The 20,367-nt window shown below is 38.5% G+C and overlaps 1 protein-coding gene across 1 annotated transcript in view; it reads left to right on the top strand.

The window, feature by feature from the left end:
- The window catches only part of LOC139723073 (ubiquitin-conjugating enzyme E2 E1-like), a 74,737-nt gene that overhangs the window by 1,469 nt on the left and 52,901 nt on the right, over positions 1-20,367 (top strand). Inside the window, exon 3 of the mRNA XM_071634345.1 lies at positions 107-157. Within this exon, the coding sequence (XP_071490446.1) occupies positions 107-157 (51 nt within the window). The remainder of the gene's footprint in view (positions 1-106; positions 158-20,367) is intronic.

Below are 20,367 nucleotides of genomic sequence, written 5' to 3'. Positions count from 1 at the left end.
TGTAGACTCGATATCCCCAAACAAGGCAAAATACTTTAGTTACTTTCCATTGTTTGTTCTACTCAAATGAGTAATGGTGCATTTCACATATGTTTTCATTGGACAGAATCCAGAAGGAATTGGCTGAAATCACACTAGATCCACCACCAAATTGCAGGTAAATACATGTAGCACTGTTTCCATTAATTTGCTCTCCCGTAAAATCATGATCGCCTGAACTCTGTCAATGGAGTTTGCTCTGACTTTATCTTACATGTATGATGTATTTGGGCATGTCTGACCCAGAGTCCACAAATGCTACACTTTGACTGTGTTTTTAGTTTGTTTGTTTGTTTGATGTTAAAGCACAACTTCCAGGAATCTTAAATGTACATTGTGTGTTCTTTCATTTCATTTTCTGTTTATTGGCATTTTTTAACTTACCTTCTTTTCTATTCCTTTTTATTAGGACCAACCACCTCTCCCTGAAGAAATAGGAAAGATGTTTCATATATTGTTGTTGCCATTAAATTTTTTAAAGAACTTCACTAGACCAAAATGTGTTGGTAGTTGTTTGAAAAAGTAGACTCAATCCCAAAGTACACCTGTAGTACATCTTTAAAGTATGAAGGCTTATAAAGGGGATACTCATACACTGTATGATCAAGGAGGTTCGAGAGATGGAGTTACAACTGACTATGATTATTCAATCAGCAGTCAGTTTTCTATGGATGGACAAAAGAATTCCAGAGGTACATTTGTGCCTTTGATGTTCGATGCTTGAAGCCGCCATCTTTCTGAGCAATCTGAAGATTCATTTTTAACGCTATTACATAATATCGGGTATATGCTGCTCATTTATATCAAATGCAATGAAATTTCACCTAATGATAAAGCATATAAAAGAAAGTCATTTCCGTTCAAAAATATGTGCAAAAGTGTAAATCTGAGCTGTATTTTGTGAAAGTGTTTGAAATTTTACCCTCATGGAAAGCCGATTTTATCACTTTTCTCCTTATTTCCGCCAAATGAAACTAATATGGTATCATCTTCAAGTATAGTTCTTTATAAATTAATACAGTGTATGTCAGATACGCATACAGACATGTACATTCGAGTCATTTTGATATCTATTTCAGCAATATTTGAGCAATATCTATTCGCGCATCCCCGTGCCTTTACCATTGTCTACCGCCCATCGTTTGTAAGTAGGGATAGCGAAAAGTAATTACCATCATAAAGACATATCTTCCATTGAGAGTGACGAGTCATGATGTCTTCCTATCTGCGAGACAGCTCCAGTTTGACACATACTTCAAATATTTTTTGAGTGGCGGCTTCGAGCATGGGATCAAAGCGAATAAGCTGTTGTGACTCCATTTCTCGAACCTCCTTGGTATAACCCAAATTTTGTATTGGCTTCATCTAATGATAGTGGGAAGCTGCCTCCCCCTCCTTCCCCCCCCCCCCCCAAAAAAAAAGGAGGTTTGAATTATAGTTCATGAAATAGAGCCACCTTCCACTTCAAGTTTCAGCTCTATAGCTGTATCACCAAAGGGTTACTGTAAAAGCTGTTATTCTTCTGTACAGACCATTTTTGTGAAAGAGGACGTCACAGACATTTTTTCGATTTGACACCAAGGTTATCGTACAAGTGCTCTAATGGCAATACGTGTCTGTTCATTCCAGCACCTACATTGTAATGTGACCAAAATCAGTTTGTACATACAGTATATGTACGGTAGTGTGCAAAACTGTAAAGTACAGTGTACGTGTACAACTTGTATGTGTACATGTGTGAATTGAACGACACAATTGACTGAAAAGAGCAGAAGACGATACAGAAAACCTTTGATGTTGTAGTTATCTGTGATACAAAGGCATTAAAAAAACAAACATCATTTTATCAGCCTTCATTGCAAGGAATTGCCAAATGAGAGCTACATTGTACAGTAGACATGTACATTATGTACATGTACTACACTGTACAGATCAGACACGGTATACACTAGTACTGTACAGTATGTAAATGAAAGTACTGTGCACTATCAAACCTGAATCTGTGGATGTACAACGTACAGTGTACAAGCGTGTACTTGAAAGTCCTGATTATGAAGAGCTGTACCTGTTTCTGGAACATTGGTTTCAGGTTTATTTGAATACTTAATGAAAGCAAAATCACATTTTTAATAGTCTGTTGGTGTCACCAAAAGAAGAGGATTTCACTGTTAATCAAAGAGTCATCATGCACACACATTTCATGCTCGCCTTTGCTTCTGCATGTTTGCTATCTGTGTTGGTTATCACATTAAAGATTTATTGACACTTAATCTGTGTATAAATTGTGTTTGTGTAATGCTTTGCCAATTTTTCTCACAAATCTTTTGCTGTGGTTTTATTGATGCCTTCACAAAAAAAAAAAGATTGTGTCTTTGAGACACTATGAATAGTATAGATAATTTGGTGACATGACATTTGCTCCTGCAACAATTGGTCCAATCGTATTTTCTCCGAGGACTTTAAGGTTAGGGTTAGGGATATTACACTGTAGTACATCGATAAGTTTTACGGTATCGGTAATTTAGTAATGATACCTGTACATCGCGTATTTCAGCTACTAGGTTGGCTGTTGGTAGCTTGGTAGACTGATATACAAAATGTACATCGGTACCCGGTAGGTTTACATCACATCACGTACTACAGCTGCATGTTGTCTATGGCTAGATTGATACATCGGTCATCGTAACTATGGTACACAAGCCCGATGTAAGTTTATCCCGTATTTACAGCTGTTGTGTGTGTCCAGATTGGAAGATCGCTCATATTATATCCGTAAGTTTTAGTGATTGCTTACCCTCCGAACGTCGATGGGCATACATGGCCCCAAGTTAACCTTATAAAATTGGGTGTACGTGACAGATTTTTTTCCGTGATTCGACTGTACCTGTGTATAAAACGCACCCCCGATTTTTAATGTTTTTCGACGAAAAAAAGGTGCGTCTTACACACGGGACTTTACGGTAATTTAAATCAGTTGGGAAGGAAGATTTTTGGCTAAATATTGCACTACGAACGTCAGTGATGAATTGTTTCATAAATATTTCAGTTATTCTAAAGACGCCTTTATATTGAAAGGAGTTCAAAATTACACGGTGTAGCATTTGTATGATTGCTCCTCATTGCAACTGAGGTTAATTTGTACTGATGGAATACAAATGAACAAACAGGCAGGAAACTGTATCGGCATCTAGCTACAATGTAGCATGCATGTAGGGCCACCAAACCATACACGCTTTTACCTACTGTTCATTAAAACTAGTGGCTCAACACCTATTTTTGGTGGTCCTGGGCGACTGCTAAATGTCGTGCCCTGTACTGTTTACATTCACAAACTTGAAAATGGGATTCAGTCAATATTTCTTTGACTTTTTGAAGTTATACTGTACATGTACATTATAAAGTACAGTAGAAACTTGCAGACCTTCAAGTACGTACATGTATAATTGGCATATTGCCACCCCCTTGATTGGACTTACAATGTAAAATGTGACATGTTTAATGTCCTAAACCACAATGTTGTAAATTCAAGTACAGCTGTATTTTGTGGTATACATGTAGAACATTGGGAATTTTTGTAGTTAGATCACATGCATGTATTTGGGCAGATCATAGCTTGTTAAAAGTTTGATAAACAGTACATTTGGATACAATACCAGTACACTGTCCTCATTCCTTGTGGAGCACTCCAGTGCAGTCAGTTGAGAATAGACAACATTTAATATTTATTCAGATCCAGTACTTATTTCCACAAGATTATGTTCCACAAGAGAATGTTCACGAAGCTTATCTGTGGCTCATCTCGCCTGACCAAGCAATACATTGTACGTAATGTTATCAATATACATCAGTCATCACAGCTGCCATAGACAAATGAACTGGGATAACATTCAGCAGGTGAATCTGTCCACTGTACATGTTGAGTACACAGTGTGTGTGGTAGATCTATGCTGACGGGTGGGCAGGATGGAATGTCTATTTACATTCATTGCTATACATGTACATGTATGTATGTGTTTTCTGTGTATAGTTTGAATGGATAGGAAGTGAGTTGGTAGACACCCCATTTTTCCAAGTTGTGATACCAATTCCCAAGAACTGAATTAAATAGTTTAAATATGGACCTGCAACACATGGACATTAATCACTCATTAATTAATGCTTGCACGGTCTGTTTCTGTCAAAAGCATCACGATAACATTTTAAACATGCTATCCTGCTTTGCACCACAGCCAACAGCTGGCCTGGATAAAAAAACAAACAGAACAAGACGGAGCTTTGAGAAATCTAAATACTACATGTGCAGAAGATATATCTGTTAAATCAAGAAAAATCATAAATGTGTAGTAGTAATGTACATGTACAGTTTGTATGTGTGTGCCATTTATTTTCTGACCAACATGCACAGGCATGCTAAAAGTGTTCAACGAAAAGTGTAACAGCACGCCGTGTTATCCTATGGCGTTTTACTGAAAGAGTATGCTCATGGATGTCACTACGCATACTTGCAGAGCGCACTCTGTCTGTTACAAGCGCATATTATAGTGCAAGGCGCGCTCTCAATGTCTGATACATGTACAGTACATGTATCTGTAAACAACTTCTAGTTTGTGCAGTCCGTGAGTGTTTGGTACGAACATCTTTGGACATATTGGCTTCTGAGCAAGTTAACTGCAAGTAGCTGACTGATATTCACCATATTTGACCCATTTTATAAAACAAATGATGCACAGGTTTAGGTTTGTGACATTGGAGATGCAGCTCACTCTTGGGTATTCACAATGTCATGCAATACATGTAGATGCACTTGGCTGCGCCTCTTGCTTGTTTCACCATTATACATGTACCCTTGAGTGCACGCTACATCTCCGCTAACGTACTCTCACCTGTGCATTATTTGCATAATATTGGATACAGGTGTTGATTGACCTAGACCCTGTGAATTGAATGACATAGCCTGCACACTTGAAGAACAACAGTGCAGTTTTCCATTTGAAGTATTAAAGGGTGTGTACAGTTCTGGTCGAGGTGAGGATTTAGCTTTTAACGTTTTGCGAGATATTCAGAGACCACTCTATGAGATGTCAAAGAGCATGCAATTCTAAGGGGTATCAAAAGTTTATTTAATGAAAATCGGTTTTGAAATGGCTGAGATGTCCAAAAACAAGGTGAAACAAAGAGATCCTAATAAAAGGCGTGGCCTGTCGCCTTTTATTATTATCACTTTTTTTGATATCTCGGCCATTTGAAAACCAATTTTCATCAAATAAACGTTGAATCCTTCTTAAAATTACATGCTCTTTCATATTTCATAAGAGGTTTCTCATTATCTCACTTACCGTAGGAATTTTCAAAACATGAATCCCCACCTCAACCAGTACTGTACAGTCCCTTTAAAAGTCTTTCTGTTTGTTTTAGCTATTGGTATGCTACTGATGTTCTTTAACTGATGAACTCATTGTATGCTCATGCTGGGGCCAATGAGGATGCCTTCTGCTGATTAACTCAGTAGACTTTGGTAGTGATACACAAGTAACTTTAAATGTAACTGTGTATATAAATGGTCTATTTGACGAGATAATATCACCACAGACGTTGACGATACAAATAGAATGCTAGTTGCTGCTGAAAATCCCCATACCATTTCTGAGGTGATGAGTCAAAATAGCATCCTGACTCACAGGTATCAAGTCTGTTTACTTTGTTGCCGTCTTTCTCATTGTGTCATAGTGTGCTAGATTGCAGGCTAGATTGTGTGCTTTTATTATGCCATGGTAATCTTTAAAGAGGAATCATCATTTTTGTCTCCAGTGAGTGAGAGAGCCTACAGTATTCCAAGTAGTGGGCCGGATAATACGTCATACACAAATATTGTCAGGTTACTTGTTGGTATACACTTTGTACTGTAAAACCAGAAATATTCACAGCATGGAATTTCCACAAATTGGACCCAACGGCCTTTTTCATGGCATGTAATTTTCACGGATTCTGACGGCTTTTTTCGTGGCATGAAATATTCGCGAATTGCCACTGGCACTCAGTGCATAAACATGTACATTTGTACATGTACACAAGAACTTTCTCATGCATTTTAATTTTGCGAATTTTGGTTTTCGTGTTCGCTAAATAAAAATGCTTGCAAAAATTTCTGGTTTAACAGTATATATTCTGTGTAATTTTTTGAACAAGTAAAAATCCATGCAATAAGGTGTTGCAATTGATACAATGTATTTTTGACACTCCAAGGATGTTGAATTTATAATCAGCAGATGTTTTGTGTGACTGTTGACATGAGTGTCATGTACTGATGGGCCTAATGTCTCATGCACAATTGTAGATAAAGAGCACCAAGTAGTTTCTAACTGTGTCATCTGCTGTCCGAGAGCTTAATGTCAAAATGAGTAGGAAATGACATGTCTGCAGGATATTGCATGATGAGCTGATTTGGAAATTTACACAGGAATTGTCAGCTGGCCGTACAGTGAGTGCACAGAGGATGGTGAAAATGCCAGCCCTTCCGTGCATGCATTCAATTTGCTCAATTTGCTCCCCAGACTTACTGTATACGTGTACTACTTCCACTTTGGGACCATTCACACTGCCATTGAAAAAACGGGCATTTTAGAAAACCCATGACATAACGACAAAGAAGATAATGGTGGCAAAAATTTATGAAATATCTCAAAAGCAGTAACACGGCAGCTTTCATTCCGAGCATGAATAGAATTTGCACACATGTCAATGTTCAACTGTCACTCTACATTGTACAAAAGTACAGTATAAATTTGCTGTTAGAATGAGCCTTTTGCATACATGTATAATGCAAGTGAGGTTTGCATCATATTCTCCTTGTCAGTCACACATTGATTTCTTGTGCTTTCAAGGCTTTGCTATTTTGCCGTAGAGTGAGATTGTTTAGCTGATATCACATGAGCATCCAAGAGCCCCTGCCCTGATTTTCTCTGTTGTCGAGTGACCTACAATTGTAAATGTAATGCACCGTGTTTTCATATTGCCCTTTTGCCAACAAAGAAATCCCCCTGTACAGCAAGTGCATGGTTTTTGTCTTCATCTTTATAGTACACAAGTGTGCCTTATTGTTTGCCCTCTATCATATTCCCAACCCTGTTGATGTTAGTCCAGTTGGCTTCCCAGTTGTAGTTGTAGGATGTGCAGCAATTGATAATCTTTACTCATCTGTGGAGATACAATGTACACAGTTACATTTATACGACATACATTGTACATTGTACAGTTGTACGTACATGCCAATCATATTTTAGATAGAGTGGTCAGTGTGCGACTGTCACAGGCTTGGAGTCTTAAAAAGATTGTGAATGTCGTATACTGATAGTATATTTGTACAGCAAGATTAGTATCATTTTGCTGAGGGATTTTTTTTTTTTTTTTTTTTTTTTCATGGGAATTGCAAGTAGACTACACTTGATTAGAATTTGATCTTCATGAACTGTGAAGCGTCCGCCAAAGAGAAAACAGTTTGAGTAATTGGATTTGAACTTGTTTACTAGCTTCTAGGCACTTGTGACATGTGCAGTATGATGTTTGCTGTAGTGTGTAATCTTGTTCAAAGTGAAGTATTGTACACTGTGCATATATATAATACAAATTTGTGTGATTTTTTTTTTTTTTTTTTTTGGGGGGGGGGGGGTACACTCTGTGTATCCAGTACATTGTGTATGTCAGTAAACATTGGATCATGCTTGGGTTTACATACTGTACAATCTACATTTGTAGAGTGAAGGAAAATGAACCTACGGTATCAATATTATGTGAAAGCCATCTTTCATCAGTATCTGTACGACATACATTGTACATGTATATTAATGACTAGCCTAGATGCTAGCTAGCGTTTATCAGAACTATCAAATCAACGCATGTTTTAAGTCAGGTATGGTGCACCCACTTGTACACATGGTGGGCTGAATCACGAAGGGTCAGTTCTGATCCCTGTGTGTGTGTGTGTGCTCGGGCAATCTCTTCACCACGTTTTTCCACCCTGCTCTCTACATTGTATCTGAAAAGTGAAGTGGGACCTCTTTTGTGCATGGGTTCTTGGCTTGCTGTCCCTCGCGCACGGAATGTCCATTGACAGAAGGTGCTTGTGGCTTGTTTCTGGGGAAGTACAATTGTACATGTATGGAGCAAATGCTTGTCCCTGTGTTTGCCATTACTTTTCATGATTGTTTGATGCACTGATCACAAGAGGCAATCAAAGCTCAGCAGAATTTGTGATACATGTACAAACTGTAGTTGTCTTCTGAACTGCTCATGAACCCTTGCATGCTTTATACAGAAAATTGCAATCTACAGCTGTACATGTATGTGAGATTGTTGAATTACATACGTAGCATTAGAATTAATGTTTATTGATGTTAGTTTTGCAGGTAAAGGCGGACAATAATAGTGGTGGTAATGAGAAAATCTGCCACTTTCTGCTGTGATGTCAATTACAGTACCAGATACACATTTTTCTCCTGCCTGTATTTTTACCCCGTGGGGCTTACTGATAATACCAGTACTTTGTACATCTATCATCAACTATTGCACCAAGGCAACATTCAAGGCCTACAATGTAGATGCAGATCTGAGGTGCGCTTCATGTGTTTGTACACTTTTACAGTAAGTTATTTCAAAAATTATTTAGAGTTTTCCCACTTGAATGGGCACTTGAGCAGGTGTCCTATGCCGTTAACTGGCAAATACTCATTCTTCTTACGAGCTTGTCTGTGAGTTTTTGTTACATACCGTACCTTAAATAGCCTGTTGAGGACGAGTCCCTAGTATACTCGGGCAGGTGTCGATGGGAAATGCATGTTGTAGCAAAATCAGCCCATCTTCAACGGGTGAAAAGTTGTATTAACTCTGGGCAAGCATACACTGTACATGTGCATGTATTACGTTGAGTCTGTAGCACCCTGTTTCAGACCAGAGTTATGAGTAGATCCAAACTGCAGTAACTGTGCAAATGAAGAAGAGCTTTTAAAGATAATAAAAAGTTTTGGTACCTCAAAAGTTTCCCTGAATTTCCTTGTCTTGGTTTGTGTTTCACGTTAAAGTACGTTGTCTGTGAGAATTACTCGCCCCAAAGTGCTCTCATGTCTTAGTAATCATGCAATAATGGTTTCGTACCAGAGCCGTCGCCGTACAGCGTTGATAAATATTGTACGAAACCACTGACTGCAACCAGCAGCGTGCAGCCCATTGTGCGCATAGCTAACTGTGACCAGCAGCCCCATACGCATAGCGTAATGGGGCTTCGCATTGTAGCATTCAGGATCATGACAGAATTAGTATCGCGGGTAAATGTCAACTTAAAATCCAAAAATTTCTTCGATTTGAAGACTTACACCAATTAAGTTGAAGTATTGAAAACAGGCTTTGAACAACGTTTGGTTCTGCCAATAGTCCCTTTCTTTTCGAATTGATGACTGAATGTGACTCGGTCGAGAGGACCTTGAGAGAGCTACATACACTGACTACTACGGCCAGCGCATGCGCACACAAACATCTTATCCGTTGATGGGTTTGAAATTTGTGCGCATGTGATGTGTTCGCATGCACTGGCTGCAGTATTCAGTGTATGTAGCTCTCCCAAGGTCCTCTCGGCCGAGTCACATTCAGTCATCAATTCGAACAGAAAGGGACTATAGGCAGAACCAAACGTTGCCCGAAGCCTGTTTTCAATACTTCACCTTCATTGGTAAGTCTTCAAATTGAAGAATTTTTGGGATTTTAAGTTGACATTTATCCTGCGATACTAAATCTGTCATGATCCTGAATGCTACAATGCGAAGCCCGATTACGCTATGCGTATGGGACTGCTGGTCGCTATGCGTACGGGGCTGCTGGTCGCCGTTAATTGCATGATTACTAAGACATGAGAGCACTTTGGGGCGAGTAAGTCTCACAGTGTTAGTTATATGAAAGGTACTTTAACCTGAAACACAAACTAAGACAAAGAAATTCAAGGAAACTTTTGAGATACCAAAACTTTTTATTACATGTATCTTTAAGTATGAATCATAACATTCCTGTCCCTTCAGTGATGTGTGTGAGGGACCACTCTTTGTCTCATGAGCTTCAGAGGAGGGCTTCAGCGCACACAACATTTAACATTGTAGGTGGCTCTAGGAATTGAACCAGACTGCTGATATCAAACAAGTGTGCTCCATTGACTACTCATTGCCGGACCAATCTACAATACCTCCTTGATATTTGGCACATGCTCATCTATTTCTCAAATTGGCACTGGATGATATGTTTTGGTACGACAGAGTCATCAGCAGTCACCAGAATGTACTGCATATGTACATGTTGTACATGCCCCAAAGTGCTCTCATGTACCGAGTCTTGGTCAGTTCCAAAGCATGCATGCATACATCGTGAAATGTGTGATACTATGGCTTAATCTTTGATGATTGAATATGGTAGGATGTACTGAATACTTTTGAATTGATGCCCATACAACAAACAAGAAAAGAAAGGAAATGATTTGTTTACTGAACGAAATGTCATCCTGGTCTATATTTAGGAGAGACTGCTGTATTTTTAGACCTCCATTATGTTTGTCAAACCTGAATAATGCATGGTTGAATTATCCAATAACAGCAATACAGCCTACTGTATCGTGATTAGTAGTACGATGAATAACTTTCTTCTACCTCACGGTTGTATCAATGTCTTTGTACAATGTACTGCTTTTGTGTCTTCCCCTTCTGTTTTTGTTCAGGTGAAGCCGCTTTCGATTCTATCTGTAGATCTCACTATTGGCATGGAGAATAGTGTATCGGATATTACTGTGAGATTACGCTTCAGTGTAGAGCTAACTATATTAGGCATCAAGCTCACACATTGCCCATAGGGGCTTGGTACATGTCGATCAAGATGTGAGGCAAGGAGAAGTTGTCAAGGTCTAATAGCATCCCCCATGAATATCGCTGCCAGAGGGCCCAACCTTTGCCACAAGTACGCTTAATTTATGTCAACAATGTCTTTCAATGACATCATCGTACATATCGTACCCTGTGTGTCACGTGTAACTCGCCAGGACACTTGTTTGAATATCTCAGAGCTGTGAGTCCACATGTCATGCATTATTCAAGCTTCATGAATTTTTAATGGCAGCTAGGGCTTGTGTGCTAACAGTGCTGTCAATACATGGATGATAGCTGTGCCTGTCACATTATCCATGTTTCAAGCTATCAAGATGCAGTGCAACATGAAAACTAATTTGCCTGCATACAAGTGTACATGTACATGTACATTGTATGCATGTCACATTTAACCCGTGCACTTCCTGTCACATACAAATCTGTACATCGAAAGCATCTACAAACTCAGTTGGGGAATGCTGTCAATTACAGTACACAATGATATTTTGGATTACACTGGGAAATGCTAGCATCAGCGTAGTCATGAAGAGACCAAAATTGTACTGAAGAGTTTCTATCTTCCAGTTTAAGTTACAATCACTACCAGCACTAACCGTGGTACTTACGTGTTGAAAAGGCACACAGTTTTGCTGTAGATTGCTACTGAAAAAGTAGTAAGAAAGTCGTAGTTTTGCCGTGGTTCTTTGTGTTCGTGCCTTAGTGTTGAATGCGTCGTTGTTAAGAAGTGAAAGAGGCGTAGATAAATTGTTAAGTGGTTGTAGATCAGGGGTGGATTAGTGAGGATTCAGTCGTACGAAAGTCGTAGTTTTGCCACATCACAAAAGACGACTTCCGCATCTCCGCTCTCGCGACCGAGAACGCCGTCTTTTGTTATGCAGTGTGAAAATCGGACAATAGACCACTAGCTATTCACGGCGATAATCCGTCTTTTGATACCACTTCTATTTTCCTCAAGGGCAGTTCCCTCAAAACTACGACTTTTCTACGAACACCCAACTACTATTTCATGACTTAATTATCGGCTTAAATGATTCTCTGGACTACTAGTATTGTTCTAGCCATCAATGCATCGGCAGGTAAAATCCATTCGCGCACACAATGTGGCTTCGTTATTGCGGCTAGCTAGTATAGGGGAATAGCTCTCAGCTTTTTACTAATCGTGGCCGCGCCTCAAACGAGTACGAAATGGGGCCAAGTTCGAGCAAATCTGACGGAGAAGAATAGATTTCTTTTTGCGGTCGTATACCTACAGTTCGAGCTCATCTGGTCAGCTAAACGAGCTGGTACAACTGTTAATTGTATTAGTATACCGCAACCGTTTGTGCAGTCGATCGAAGTACAGACTGCATACATTCATAGCGCTGATGCACCTGATAAATTACATGTACCGTATATGGTCCGTCGTATACACACGGTGCGCACGTGTGACAGTCCATTTTTCCTCTTCGTGTGTCAAGGCAACAACGCACGTTGTGCATCCATAAACGGGGGTACAAGTAGTCACGTGAGAATTCAGCGGTGGTCGAATCTCACCCAGGGAAACGTCAGACGGGCAAAACTTCGAGATCTTATAAAGATCGCGATGTTAACCTTCTCGATCTTTTGCCAGTCTGACCGTGCCTATTTTGTATACACTGCATTCCAGTTATAAATAATCGAAGTCCTAGGGATCGGCAATTTCATAAAAAAAAAGTATAACGGCATTTCGTCTTATCGACGAATACAGTTCTGAGTATGTTATGAAGAAAAAAAAAGACGGCAACGATACGTATGATGCGTAATTCAATGCTTAGTAATATTTGGTCATATCAAATACGCTGCACTGGATGAAAAGGCAATTTGAAACAGATTTCAAACAGAGTATAGTTTGTACTTTCATGCTTAGTTTGAAAAAAAAAAATATAAAAAAGTGAAGTGATGGTTAGGAATGTGTTCATAGGCCTGATTCGTTATTCCAAAGTTCGTCGATTACGAACGTTTACGAACGTTCATTATTCCCGACTTATTTCGGAGGATCGTTCCGAAGATTCGATATTCCCAGGATTCGTGATTCAAAAGCTTGGTTAATCCGAAAATGAAATAAGGTTCTGAAAGGCGTAACTTTGCTATAGAAACGAAGACGATGATTTAGATTTGTAATTCCAAAATTGTGTCTGTGTACTCCTTTTTTTTTTCACGTTTGGATTCACGAATCTTAATTCATATTCCTATCGGCGAATCTTTGGAATAACGAAGATTCTTATCATTTTCGGATTAAAAAACCTGATTTCATTTTCGCAGTGATGAACCGTATACGAATGACGAACCTTTGGACAAACGCCATAAGATAATGTTCGTGATAACGATCCCTAATATTCACTTTCGATTAATACAATGCAAGTTATCCACGGGGAAAAGTGAACGAATAAAAATAACAAGCGTTCGCTCATGCAGTCTCCGTGAATTTCTTCTTGTACAATGTAGGAAAGCGAGGAGTGGCATCTCATTGGAACGGAGCATGTTTCTTTTGTTCTTTGCCAATGACGCTCGGAAATGACTTTGTTTCAACAAAAATTTTGCTGTAACCGTGTTCTTACAAAAGTGTTCGTAATAATTTCACACAATTGTTTTTAATGTCGACAAATTTGGCAACTTTAATTATGAATTACTTCGTTATCGCAAAATATCGTAACCCTCTCCATTGCAACAGGAGTGAACGTCACACGCTTAAACATGAGCTCTTCAGAGAATTGTATAATTCATGCACACCATAAAATTTTTTACATTTTTTACATTAATTATAGATTCAATCGAAATGTAAAAGCAGCCACCGATTGTCCCGCGGTTATTTCCACGTTTTCTTATACAATCCACGATTAGCAGAATGATTCCCCTCAGACATCTCTGACACTTACTTTCTCCCTTTTTTTCTTTTTTTTTCTCGAGATCTTATATGCGACTTCTATACCTGATGCGGTTATCCCCTTATCAGTGACGAATGTCAACTACGCGAGTAAACTGTTTAATATACATCATTTTTTCTTCAGCTTTTTTTTAACAGCTCCATGACTATAATGGATGAGTTTGGAATATGTCGACTATTTTGAGAGACACGCGTTCCAAATATGATTTCTACCAGTCGTATAGCGCGAGGGGCAAACAGTCTACGATTTCAATCATCAGTTCGAAAATGTGTATCTTGTCGGGCACAAATCTTTGAGGGTCCAGTGGAAAATGAATGAATGCGTTTTTAATTCATGTTTGCCTGTACACATTGTCATTTCATCTCTATATCCCCTTCAAGTTTAGTTCCAACTGGATTTCAAGAACATTTTGCTGTCTCCTGTGTCATGAAGTCAGTTTTCAGAATATTATTCATCAAAGTATAATATCAAATATTTTCATAAACAATTAATGTCGTCGATGAATCGATCATAGTCGGAAAAGCTTACATAAATTATTATCATAAAGGAGGGGTTCGTTATAATGGATTTTTTTTTCAAATTTCATAGGAAAACACAATCATCTCTGTGAGAAAATTTTAGAGCTGTGTGTCCTCTTTGGTCTGTGCAGCTGGGGGTGTAGACGGAGTGGCAACTCTTCGTGTAATTCGGACAAACACAATGCATATTCAATGCATTTTTATACCATATAAGATGTCCAACATTCATAGGCTACGTTAATGAAGTCATGCCCGACACCACTCTGTGAGACGAAAAACGCGCTTCGAATTTCATTGAATTACAAGCTATATTTTACCGGAAAATCTTAAATGAAATGCTCTATTTGGAATTCATAAACATGTATTTCTAGTTTCTTCGAAATGCCATTAAAACTAGATTTTTTTAGACATTTATATTTATCCATGATGCAAACTTTTTGCTTACATGTAATTTTTGATTGTTTATCATATCTGTATGTTGTGATTTTTCAAAGAAAGTGTTCCGCCGAAGTATGTTCTAGCGTGTTTTTAAAACTCTTTGGCGTCAAAATCGACAGTTTTACACTGCATTTTGATTCTCTACTCCAATTCAAGACCTGCTTACCGCATGATGCACTCTCTCTTGTCAAAGCACATGGCTACACGAAGTGTTGAACGCGTAACATTCTATGGTGTCGAGCATGACTTCAAAGGAGAGTTGTTTCTTCTTCTCGGGCCACCTTCCCTGGTCGGTGTAAGCCACACGGCTCTACCTTGAAAGGAAACTATTCTCCTTTTGTTCTCAGGGAAGATGTAGAGATGAACAAAGATTACACCTGTCGGCATGTGCATCGAAGCGTATGCACGGTGGTATACCTTCGTCGACATAGTTATTCTGCTGTTGTGAACTCATTAAACGGAGAATTGGTTAATGAGTTAATACTCACCTCATGCAGAGATGAGTGATAAAGCTCAGGGGCGGATCCAGGAATTCCGCAAAGAGGGACGCCTTTACAAAATTAGAATGTGTCGGGGGACGAACGCGCCAACTCCATTTTTCTTTTTATTTCTTTTTTTTTAAACCAAAATAAGGGGGAGGGGGCACCCGGTGTGCCTCCGCCTGGATCCGCCACTGAAGCTGCACACATTTCCTTACGGGGATTATCGAATACACTTATCCAAGCTGGGCTGGTCTCAAGAGTCTCTCACTGAGCTGCGAACGTTTGCGAACATTGTGAATTTAAACTTTCGTCTGCAGGATTCGAAAACAGCTGCAATCAAATTCTAAGATATAATTATGGCTTGCATTGTCGTGCATGTCGCCAAGAAATTTTGTAGACCTACTCGTATATGACCAAACGTCTTTGCAGCAAGACGAAAAGAAAACACTGTTTAAGACGTTGAAAATCGTTTGCGTATATACAATTTCGAATTGCAACTGTTTACGAACCTTGACTAAACCTTAAATTAGTTATACGTTTGTAAACAGTCACCGCCAAGTGAGATACAGTGTACATTGTATACTAGTAGGCCTATATAGGCCTACTCCGTACGATGAAACATCTTTTTGCCATCCCTTGCTTCAAAAAGATGAGCTGTAGGCCTACATAATACAAGCCTACGGGAATGCGCGAACAGAAATCGGCCAAACTGACCTATTGTTGAAAAATGAATGAAAATCAAATCACTCGACTTTTGTTTTACAGTGTTTTTTTTTTACAGTAATGATAATGATACTAATGATTAAAAAAAATAATAATAGTGGCCTCTTACAATACACTGAAGTCCATCAAGAATGATGCTCATGGCGCTGTTACATAACCAGCATGAACAGTATACCGTATAATACAACCATAAAATAATCAAATACGATAACTTATCAGAACAAATTAAATACAACCAAAAACAAAATGCTTATACATAACGAAATTGATCTAAAATATTGAGAAAACTGTATGAAAAAAAAAACAACGTAGTATATACGTCTTTTGGTGAGACCGGGCATTTTCCTTAAGATAGTGCTCCTCGCCTATGTGTGATATGGAACTCCCTCCCATCTTTTCTACGTGAAATTGACTAACTGGATCACCTCAAAGCCTCTGATTTTTTTTTTTTTTTTTTTAACCAGGCATTCAATTGCTAAGGAGTCTGCGCGTTTGAATGTTTCTATAAAAGATATATGGCGCCATACAAATGCTGTTGATCATCATCATCGTCATCATCATCATCATCATTGATTTCTTTCTTTATTGCGTTTAATCTTTTTCCTGTCCACTTCAAAGTAAAATCGTTATTACGAGTGTTCTGTGTTCATATTCGTAATTTTTTTTCCATTTTGCTGCAGTAATTTCAAGAAAGTTGTACTCATTTCTATATGCCCTATTTGTAGGTCGATAATGCTAATCGTAGTTTTGAAGGTTCGACAACTACCACCCCCCCCCCCCTTTTTTTTTTTTTGTTGTTTTTTTTGTAAAGGCCCTTATACTGGTACAGACGAGGACGAAGCGCGCTGGCTAACGCAAGAATAACACCGAGGTTCGATGTGAAGTACTCACAATTAATACACTTTGTACATTCATTTATAGGCAAGCAGAGAGAGAGAGAGAAAAAAAAAGATACAGGTGTACTGGACATTTCTTACGAACACGGGGGGGGGGGGGGCGTTCAAACAGAAGAACACGCGCGCATAATTATCATTCTTTGACAAAACAGCCTGGGAAACAGCGGAGGAATGAACAGTCTTCCCAGCTAGTCTCGAGTCAAAGGCCTCGGGCATTGCAATACGAAATTATTCTATTCTCCTTTCTTTTACGTTTGTAACATAAACCAGCGAATACCGGTAGCCAATAATTCATCACACATAATCATATCAATCTACCCCTGCAAAAAGACTAGCATGTAACTACATTCCACATGACCAACGAAAATACACGTGGCCGTATGCTTATTATAGGCAAATGTAGCTTAGCGACGCTGCTGTTGTGCTAAATACACAAGGCATGGCGCGCAAGCAAACCAAATCGGATTCTCTGTGGAAACATGCTGAATGTTTCGGGTGGTAGGCAGCGGCTCTGCGGCAGATAGGTGAATTCTGCCAACTACTTTACACGGCATGATCGTGGCAATGCAACTCTCTTGTAATCTAATGCTCAGAAAAACAACAACAAAACAAAAACAAAATGTATATTACTTCTGAAAACTGAAAGAAATTCGAACTTGCAACCTTGCAGTATTAATCACAACACTATTCAAGTAGACCATCGCTATTTACGATTTCGGCAGAGGACTTGATTTCCTTCCTTATCGAACGCATACGAAAAATGAAGTAGCGTCCGTCGCAATGTTGGCAACGAAGCCAACACGTGGCGCGGTGAAAAGTGGAAGCACGTGTTTGCGAACATTTCACGCACAGCAACAGCGCGATAACGGCCAGGCCCTATATTTCCCCAGACAGATTTCAGTACGAAGGATAAAACGTCTCTGAAACAAACCAAAAAATAAATAAATAAAATGCTTTCTGTGAAAAAAATTAAAAGCTGAGTTTCTTTCCCCACGTGTAGTGTCACGATATATAGAGGAATGGTATAGGCCTACAGCCATGTTTCACCTATTACGATATGCTTATAATTTCAAGAGTTTGAAAACATGCAGATAAAGGAGAAGATGAGTAACCATCAAAGTTTAAATCTCCTTAGCATGAGTCACTAGCTTGGGCAATTGAACTAAACAAAAGAATTCAAACTTAAGAATGGCAAGAAAGAGCGGATGTATGCTACAGACATCGTAATTGCTTGCTGTCTTTATCATAATAGGGCCTATTAGGCCTACAGGCCTGGCTCGTGTTTGGCTCATTATCACCACAGAAATCGGCACGAATTAAGGACAAAGGAATTTTTTCTCCTCTATGTGCGTATAAGCACCGGCAAGATTAGGGTCCAGGTCAGGACCGTTCGATGGGATGAAAGGTTTGACCGCTAAAAGAAAGATGACCTTTATACGGAGAGACAACACGTACGACAATGGGCCGCTTTCCAGAGTCTGTCCGACGCAACAACACTCAATTCGAACCAGGGTGGCCATTGTCAGAAAAGTGCCACAAATAATGAGTGAATGAAGTCGTTGTTAGAAAGTTCAAAAATAGTTGATGGTGGTATACTTATACCTATAGCTAGGAGGAAGGGCATCAGGAACAGATATCCAACCATTTGAAGTTCATGCAAGACGCAATGTATATGGCATAATGCCTGATGGCTGCGATAGCTTGTAAATCGTAAAGTAAAATCGTAAAGGTAAAAACGGACATCGGTGGCATGCGAACCCTTTTTTTTTTGGTCACTTTTGAATCAAAAACATATGTAAGAGTGGTGGAAAGAGACATAAAAACGTTGTTTTTGCTGTTTTCAATCTAGTAAAACGATTCAATAGTTTCAGTCACACGTTTTTGCAGAAAACTCAAACATCACATCTTTTTGTCAGTTATGTTCATATTTTGAATAGGCCGAACGGAGGGGGAAAAATGTAGGGCATCTTATGTCTTTTGATATCCATTTTAGACGATTATGGTCAAAGTCTAGTAATTGATGGCATTTTCTAATCTCATTCTAAACACGCATGCAGTGACAATTTCGTTATCCGACTTTCGTCACAAAAATCATTGATTTTTATCTTTCGGTGGCCCGAAAGAAAATTCTTGTGGAACGAAAAAAAATAAAGAAAAACATAAGAAAAACGAAATCGGTCCCACTTAGCACAGACAAATGCATATTAAGTATTACTGAAGTGATACAGGTACCCATGTCTAAAATAAATGAATAGAACATTCAATCATCTTACCGATATTCTGAGTTCTAAGATTTAGCAAGTGAAGAGTTTGTTAGCAAAAACCGATAAGTCCATATTTGCGAAATGGAGATATTTGAGATTAAAGGTCAAGAAAAATATAGAGAATAAAAAGAAATTTTTTGCTTCTTTTGACCATAACTTCAAAATTATACCTTTATATGTATTGACCAATATATCATTTAAAAGGTATTATTTTGTACTTTATGACAGAGGCCGTACTTCAAAATCTTCAAAAATGGACTTATCGGTTTTTGCAAACAAACTCTTCAAGTATAGGCTTATTGATCATTATAAAAATTGTGCCTATATTTAGGTGGTCAAAACTTACGTTTGAAATGAGAAAGTGGGAGCATTTGCAGACGTTTTTAAACATCAGACATTTGATTTAGCATTGTAAAGAGCCGAAAGTTACTGTTATTCATTTCTGATTGTAAAAGCAACCATCCAACATTTGTATTTTAACACCTAACGGAGCCGAATGTTACCGTTCCTCATTTTCAAATGTATTAACCGACATTCATTTTAGCATCTTACGGAGCGAAATGCTATCCTTATTCATTTCCGAACGTGAAAGAAAACATCCGCTATTTATTTCAGCATTTAACTGAGCCGATTGTTACCATTAATAATTTCCAAATGTAAAAACAACAATCTGTTTTTCATGTTAGCATCGTACGGAGCAAAATATTACCGTTATTCATTTCCAAATTTAAAAGCAAATATCCGACATTTATTTTATTATCTCAAGGAGCCGAATGTTATTGCTGTCCACTTCCGAAAGTGAAATGAATAATCTGACAATTATTTTAGCATCGTGTGCAGAACCGAATGTTACGCAAGGGCAGACATCAGACATTAACTTGGCCATAAAACGCAGCTGAATGTTACTGAATGTTACATTTCGAACTGTATATTATAAGAGCAAATACCTGACATTTTAGCATCATGAATATGGAGCAGAATGTTACTGCTATTCACTTCCAAACGTAAAATCAATCATCTGACGTTTATTTTGGCATCTTCCGGAGCCGAATGTTATTGCTATTTACTTTCGAAAGGATATTAAAAGAAAATATCCGATATTTATCTAATCATCGTACGGAGTTGAATATTATGGTTATATTATGGTTATTCATTTCCGAACGTCATAGGAATTATTCGACATTAATTTTTGCA

This window comes from Diadema antillarum, unplaced genomic scaffold (genome assembly GCF_040938485.1).
Source record: "Diadema antillarum isolate AM-2024a unplaced genomic scaffold, OU_Dant_1.0 scf00000180, whole genome shotgun sequence".
Lineage (NCBI taxonomy): Eukaryota > Metazoa > Echinodermata > Echinoidea > Diadematoida > Diadematidae > Diadema > Diadema antillarum.
The sequence above is the reverse complement of the archived record's forward strand: the minus strand, read 5'-3'. Positions and strand labels throughout refer to the sequence as shown.